Consider the following 8,102-nt stretch of genomic DNA (forward strand, 5'->3'; position numbering starts at 1 on the left):
TACTTCAAAAACTTGGAGACAAGGAATAAGAAAAGGGCAGACTACTGTTACTAATACAACTGTTATTTTCTGTATATTCTTACAGTGTTCATATGTGTTTTTTATAGACCTTGTGTTTAGAGCAATTTTAGGTTCACAGTGGTGTGCTCATACACAGTCTTCAAAATTGTGATTTAAAAAAAAATAGGTCAGGCCCTAGCCAGTTTGGCTCAGTGGATAGAGCGTTGGCCTGAGGACCACAGGGTCCCGGGCTTGATTCCAGAAAAGGGCACATTCCTTGGTTGCAAGCTCCTCCCTGGCTGGGGCCCTGATCAGGGCTCGTGCAGGAGGCAACCCATCGATGTGTTTCTGTCACATCAGTGTTTCTCTCTGTCTTTCCCCCTCTTCCACTATCTCTTAAAAAAAAAAAAAGATCAATGGAAAAATGTCCTCAGATGGAGATTAACAACAACAACAACAAATAGGCCAGGCTGCTCCAGGCTGTTTATTGCTGAGATCAGACCTGCTGGAGAGAAGTGCCCTCACCGGGTCAGCTGGGTTGGATGGTCGGTCAGTTCTCTCCTGACTGTGGCTTCTCTCTGCCTCCCCTTTCTCATCTCGAAGCTGAGGACGGCTGAGGACTCACATCTGTCCTTAGAACTATTTGTAAACTTGAAAGTGCGCAGACATGTAGGCTGTTGCTTCCACGGTGGAGAGAGCGTGACGTTGGCCCTGCACCTTGGCCTCTTGCGCCTGCAGGCTCTAGGCGAGTTCCTCCACGTGTTTCACAGGAAGAGGCTTCACTGACAGGGAGCAGGGGACTTCTATCCAGGAAAAACCATCCCGAGACCTGGCTCACTTGTGAGAGTCCAGTCTAGGAATTTAAATAGACTGTTTAGAATTTCCCTAAAGGAAATTGCAGAGCAATTTGTGCTTTGTTTTGTTTTCTTGTAGAACAATTTGTATTAAAACACAAAAACTTGAGTAATGGAGCATTGACAAACGTACTTTAGTGGCCCCAACGGGGCCCTAGTGAGAGTCACAAGGAGAACAAAGCACAGGGCTGCCCGGGGTTCCGTCCCTGCAGGCCTGGCTGCTGACATGCCTGGGCTCTGACATCGTGTGGCTCTGTGGGTCCTGTTAGGCTTTCCCGTCTGGAGCAGCGCTCGCGTTCCACAGCCGGTTATGTTTCCACTTGGTAAATGAGACTGTCAACAGTCTGCCCTTCAGAAAGGATGCCTTCTGTGGCTCTCCTTTCACTTGTCTTCTTTCCCTCCCGCCGGCTGCCCCTTTCCACACAACAGCCTCTGTTGTCTTCTGTAGATCACAGTCAACTCGTAACTTAAAGGGCATCAGAGGCTTTACTGGCCTTTATCTCTAAATGATAACGACTCACTTAATTGACCCTGTCTCTACAGAATAACCAAGCAGGGAGTGTGGCTGTTTTGTCTAGACTGTATTATTGTGTTTGTTGACTAGACAAGCCCGTTTATCAGCAGCTAATCTGGTAATGTCTTATTATTTCAAATTTTATCTTAAAGTAACTTCCCATAATGCCTTGCTTAACCCTGGATACATTGTAGGTGGTGGGTAAATATTTACTAATTAAAAGCAATTGGAAATGAATGACATTGTATTTTGGGTCTTCTCATTGCTTTGCCAATGGATTTTACAGAGGTGGACATGTGGAGCTGTTTTTATTATGAAAATAGTACAAACGTTTTCCAGAGTTACTAAAGAAGAGTAGCCCGATCTACAAATGATTTGCTTTCTTGTTTCCAGATTTCTTTTTAATGTGAAGCATGAGCTATAGTATTGTGAATAAATCAATCAATGAAGTATTTACAGTCAATGTAATTCAATGAATTCTTAAGGTTACCTTCATATTCTGTTACATTCTGTTGTAATCTGACAGGGGTTATCTCAAATACACACACGTCTGCATCGGTCAGCATTCTTAGAGATGAAAGGTCAGGGCGGCTGGCTCTGGGATCTTGCAGTGCCTCACGCACAGCTGGCCCTCAGGGACTGTCCAGTGATGAGTGCGGATGCGCGGGATTGTAGCACCCTCTTCTAGAACTGTAGCACCTGATGCTCCCTGACTCTCCGCATCAAAGCCCCTCCCTTCCCTCCTGAAGAATCCCCGTTAGTCCCTGTCACGCCCTGCCCCCAGGATCACTCGGGAGTCTGTCCGCCTACCCCAGTCTTTCCCACAGTTGAATCATTGTCTTCCATGATTATGTCTGTCCCCAAATTGTTTATGCTGGCTTACTTGTTGGATTCATGTATTTTAATTTAATGTTATATTAACTGATGAAATCTGAGAATAAAATAGTCGTTTTTATGAGAACTAGTTTAGTAAGTATGAGTTTCTTAAAAAACTATTGAATCAGGTCTAAGTGAGGATCTGAGAAAGCTGAGAGGCAGTGCTCAAAACCCAGGAGGGTTCTGGACTCAGGTTCCTTGGCAGGATTCTAAGTTCTCTCGTTCTTTTGAAGAAATGGAATCGGAATATTTCAGTTTCCGCTTAGATGGTGCAGCAGTGACTAACTCCAGGCAGCAGACCCGCATCAAGGGCAAGGCCTCTTCAAGAAGTAGCTAGAGTGTTAAAACACGTTGTGTTAAAACAGAAGGTCAGCTCTGGCTGGTTTGGCTCAGTGGATAGAGTGTTGGCCTGTGGACTGAAGGGTCTCAGGTTCGATTCTGGTCAAGGGCATGTACCTCAGTTGCAGGCTCCTCCCAGGCCCGGGGCCTGGTCAGGCAACCAATCGATGTGTTTCTCTCACATCGATATTTCTCTCTGTCTTTCCCTCTCTCTTCAACTCTCTCTAAAAATCAATGGAAAAGTATCCTCGGGTGGGGATGAAAAAAACAAAAACGAAAATCTTACATAATAAAAGGTTAATATGCAAATTGACCAAATAGCGGAACTACTGGTAGCTATGACATGCACTGACCACCAGCGGGCAGACACTCAACATAGGAGCTGCCCCCTGGTGGTCAGTGCGCTCCCACAGGGGGAGTGCTGCTCAGCCAGAAGCCGGGCTCGTGGCTGGTGAGTGCAGCGGTGGCCAGAACCTCTCCCACCTCTGTGGCAGTCAGATATCCCCTGAGGACTCCCAGACTGTGAGAGGGCGCAGGCCAGGCTGAGGGACCCCTCACCTGACCCCCCACCCCCCCTAGTGCATGAATTTCATGCACTGGCCTCTAGTAGAAAAAAAAACAGCCCTAGCTGGTTTGACTCAGTGGATAGAGCATTGGCCTGCGGACTGAAGGGTCCCAGGTTCGATTCCAGTTAAGGGTACATGCCTGGGTTGCGGGCTTGATCCCCAGTAGGGGGCATGCAGGAGGCAACCGATCAATGATTCTCATCATTGATGTTTCTCTCTCTCCCTCTCCCTTTCTGAAATCAATAAAAATATATTTAAAAAAAATAAAAAAAAATAAAAATAAAACAGAAGATCACCTCTTTTTGTGATTCTGAACTTGACAAAGCAGCTTCTTTGGTTAGTGCTGTGGTCGGCAAACTGCGGCTCGCGAGCTACATGTGGCTCTTTGGCCCCTTGAGTGTGGCTCTTCCACAAAATACTACGGCCTGGGCGAGTCTATTTTGAAGAAGTGGCGTTAAAAGTTTAAGTTTAAAAAATTTGGCTCTCAAAAGAGATTTCAATCGTTGTCCTGTTGATATTTGGCTCTGTTGGCTAATGAGTTTGCCGACCACTGAGTTAGTGGGCTGAAGTCCGGCCAGGCCAGAGGCTTTGGGATCCCCATTGCATTGCAGGCTTCACAACAACACAGAGCGGTCATCCTGTTGGCGGTCATGAGGGCACTCTCAGCTGGGGCGTCTCTTCCTGGGGGGCTGTGGAAGGCACTTCTGTAACTCGTATTAAGACCCACTTTCACCTTAACCGGTTTGGCTCAGTGGCTAGAGCGTCGGCCTGAGGACTGAAGGGTCCCAGGTTCGATTCCTGTCAAGGGCATGTGCCTTGGTTGCGGGCACATCCCCAGTATGGGGTGTGCAGGAGGCAGCTGGTCGATGTTTCTCTCTCAGCGATGTTTCTAACTCTCTATCCCTCTCTCTTCCTCTCTGTAAAAAATCAACAAAATGTATTAAAATAAATAAATAAAATAAAACCCGCTTTCATTCCTTTTCCTCAGAACATCCAGAAGATTCTCGGCCTTGCCCCTTCGCGAGCTGCCACCAAGCAGGCAGGCGGGTTTCTTGGCCCTCCACCGCCTTCCGGGAAGTTCTCCTGAATCACGAAGAGCCTGTAATTCCTGCCACTTTTTAAGGCCTTCAAATCAGAGGAGCAACTATTTTGTAGCAAGAGCCACCGGCAGCCTTGGCCCTCGGGCCACTTCCTCGCTTTGTACTGGACTTTGTGGATGTGATGGAATGCGCACGGCACCCAGCGACCCCGTCGGCAGCGTGTCCACTAGAAAGTGGAGGGGCGTCTGTGATGAGAAAGTGTCCTCTTGTTTTGTTTACACGAACATTTCCGTGGGACCGACGCGAGACGGCTGTGTGCCGAGGAAGCCGGCTGCGGAGCTTTTAGCGGTCAGGAAGGAAAGTCCAGTTTCCCGGTAGTTAGTTATGACTCTTAATCGTGTGGGGTTTTAAGCCAAATCTATGACCTGTGATCAATAAAGAGGCCAAAATTTTCACTGTCTCACCTACAAGGGAGGTCTGTCTCGTTTCGCCATGTGTCTCGGTACCTGTCTCAGTGATGTGGACGTGAAGGTAAGCACTGCCAGCGGGGCTAACGCAGTGTTCGCTGCCCTGGCTCAGATGTTTGCTCATTTGCTCCACACTCACAGTCGCCCCTTCATAGGAAGCGGAAACCCTAAGGGAAGGGAAGCAGGGAACCCGGGGTAGCTGTGCAGCGCCCCAGCGGTGCCCCACCCGCACAGCCTAAGGGGCCCTGGCAAGATGTCACACAGAAGAAATAAAGCTGCCTCGTCACGGCAGGGTCCACGCGGGAGGCACTAAGGCCTGCAGCAGCCTCCCTGTCAGTTTTCTTCATTACTTGCCCTGAAAAAATGTGAAGAGGAGTCATTTGACCGATACCCAAGCAGACCATCACTGAGTCATTGGCGTTAACATGCCCAGCCTGAGACGCCGTTCTCTCAAACATGATTTGGCTGCTCGGCCTGTGTAAGGATAGCATGTCCCCTTCCAGTTAAAAGTCAAGTGCTACCCATCCCTGCGGTAGCTCCCGGGTGCACTCAAACTCTGCAGGAGTAGCAGAGGTCTGCCCAGTACGGCCAGGCTGAGTCCTCACCAGGCAGCACCCAGAGCGAAGGCAGCTGGAAGGTGGAAAGCGCGTGTGAGTGCTCAGCCCTGACCGACCGGGTGTGGCCCGTCATCCTCTGCGGGTCACGCACTTAAAGCGGCACCCAGGACCCCCTTGCCCCAAATCAAACTCGTACGTAGTAGGTCTTTCTGTGTACGGAACACTTCCGTGTATTTCACTACTGTCCTCAACTAAGTACTAGTACCACATACTTTCTCCTCTTTTGGATTAAGTCTGCTTAAGTTACAGTCTTTGGTTTTCATTTATTGTTTCCTTTGAGTTTTAAACTTTTAGAATGGAAAAAAAAAATCTCACAAATATAAGTTTTTAAAAGTGAAGTATAAAGAACACCCAGATACCCACTATTCGACTTCAATTATTAACTCACTAGAGGCCCAGTGCACAAAATTTGTGCACTCGGGGAGTCCCTCAGCCAGGCCTGTGCACACTCGCAGTCTGGGAGCCCTCAGGGGATGGCTGACTGACAGCTTAGGCCCACTCCTCATGGGCCTAAGCCGTCAGACATCCTTAGCGCTGCTGCAGAGGCGGGAGAGACTCCCACCACTGCCACTGTGCTCGCCAGCCGTGACCCTGCTTCTGGCTGAGCGGCACTTCAGCTCACTGAAGTTAATTTTCCTGTGGCTGCTCCGATTGGCCCTTTTCCAGCCATGAGAGGGTCTGCAATGGCCCCTGGGTCCACTTGAGGAGACCCTCGCTGTCACTGGTGGATCTTTGCTGAGTGGCATGCGATGCCCAGGGCATCCTGCCTGCCCGAAGGCAGCACTTTCTCCAAGGAGGCCTGTGGCTCAGCACCAAGGGAGCTCACGGAGCCGGGTGCCAGGTGGCCAGGCCTTTGTGGACCAAGGTAACGTTACATCAAGATAAACTGCATCACGAATTAGTACTGAGGCTCTACTCCCCCTTAAGTTCAGGGCTGCGGAGTTTTTACTTAATTTGTTTGATCTGTACCTCTTGTCTGATGCTAAGAATCCTAGTTTTCAGTCCCAGGAATGATAGAATATTGCATAATTACTTATTAGCATAATCCCAAATGTCCACTTCAGAGTCTCAGAGTATCAATCCCAACATCGCTACCAACAGCAGGACTCCTGGACTGTGTGGTGGGTGGGTGTTCTCTCAGATCCCGCTCTGTTCAGTCCAGTTAGCCCCATTCCCAGTCACCAGATAGTTTCTTTTCTGAGTCGATGCCACCAAGTGGATGAATATATGTGTGATTTTATTTTCAACTTTTAGAGCCTGCTCTTTTTCTTTAAATTATACGAATGACACAGACTGTTTTAATGGGGTTCTAGGCTGGCCTACAAAAGTATATTTAACCTACACAGGGTGGGCACCGAGCTGCCCATTATCACACTCCTTTCATGCGTGGAACCCACTCATAAGCCCAAAATGTGGGAAGATGGGCAGGAACAGATATGACCAGAAGCCGTTATATTTTATCTTTTAAAATATATTTTTATTAATTTCAGAGAGGAAAGAAAGAGAAACACCAATGATGAAAGAGAATCATTGATCGGCTGCCTCCTGCATGCCCCACATTGGGGATCGAGCCCACAACCCTGGGCATGAGCCCTGACCGGGAATTGAACCGTGATCGCCTGGTTCATAGGTTGACGCTCAATCATGGAGCCACGCAGACCTGGCAAGAAACCATTTTATTTTAAGCCGGTAGTGGGGATGCAGGCCCTGCATGACATTGTCTCCCATCCTTCCCCACACACTGACGAAGGCAGGGCATCCTGTGGGGACAGGATACAGCAGCGGGCGTCACCACCCACTCCCTTGCGTCCTCATCACTGTCCCCGGCTTTCCCTGCAGTGGCTCTAACAGGCCCTGCACTCGGGTCCCTCATCTCGCCTTCCTGGTGACAAGCTTTCTAAAAAAGAAGTCAAATCGCATTGCTCCTCCCACGAAAGTTGTCTAGTGGCTCCCGTAGCCATTAAGGAAATGTGAATGATTTAACAGAGGAAACCATTCCAGTTCTGCGCCCTCAATCCCCCGACACACACACACACACACACACACACACACACACACACACACACACACACACCAGTCGAGACAGGTGGATTAGCCGTCAAATTCTGCATCCTTCACCTTCTTTTTGGACGTTACTGCCTCTGTTCTGTCTGCTTGGGATGGGCTTCCTCTTATTTGCCTGATTTTCTCCTCTTACCTTCTCGACTCTGCCCAAGCATCACGTCCCTCATAAAAGTTTTCTCTGGCCTTGACATGGCCTATATGAGTCACCCATTAAAAATGGGCCAAAAAAAAAAAGTCTATTAGCTTTCTGAGTCTCATCTGGAAAATGGGGTCCATACTCCTCAGAAGTCCTTTACCCACCCTGCACTTACCGAGTCTTCAGGTGGCCCTCTGTCCCCACCACCAAGCGCACTGCCGGCCCTGCCCTGCGCTCTCCGCCCGGCGGCCGCGAACTGCAGCTTGTTAATTATATTATGTACGTTATAGTATGTAAATTAATGGGCCATGAATGCAGAGAATGGCTCCTGTGGAAACTAACTTGAATGACTCGATTAAAGCAACTTGCTAGCAATGGTTGCTTTGACATATGTGGGTGAAGTAACAGAGGCTGCAAAAGTAAAACAAATTTACGGAGATTCAGCTCTCTTAGTGTTTCAGTTCTTACTCCACATAAAAGAAGCCAAAACTGGAAATCAGAGGTGATAGATTTTGCTTTTTTATTTATTTATATTTTATTGGTATTTTTTACGGAGAGGGATAGAGAGTTAGAAACATCGATGAGAGAGAAACATCAATCAGTTGCCTCCTGCACACCTCCTACTGGGG

The 8,102-nt window shown here is 48.5% G+C and overlaps 1 protein-coding gene across 1 annotated transcript in view; it reads left to right on the forward strand.

Moving 5' to 3' along the window:
• Positions 1-4,659, forward strand: part of TMCO1 (transmembrane and coiled-coil domains 1) — a 30,522-nt gene extending 25,863 nt beyond the window's left edge. The window contains exon 7 of the mRNA XM_079761966.1: positions 4,138-4,659. Within this exon, the coding sequence (XP_079618092.1) occupies positions 4,138-4,236 (99 nt within the window). The 3' untranslated portion in view covers positions 4,237-4,659. The remainder of the gene's footprint in view (positions 1-4,137) is intronic.
• The last annotated feature ends 3,443 nt before the right edge of the window (positions 4,660-8,102 follow it).

Source organism: Cnephaeus nilssonii, assembly GCF_951640355.1.
Source record: "Cnephaeus nilssonii genome assembly, chromosome: 21".
NCBI classification, from domain to species: domain Eukaryota; kingdom Metazoa; phylum Chordata; class Mammalia; order Chiroptera; family Vespertilionidae; genus Cnephaeus; species Cnephaeus nilssonii.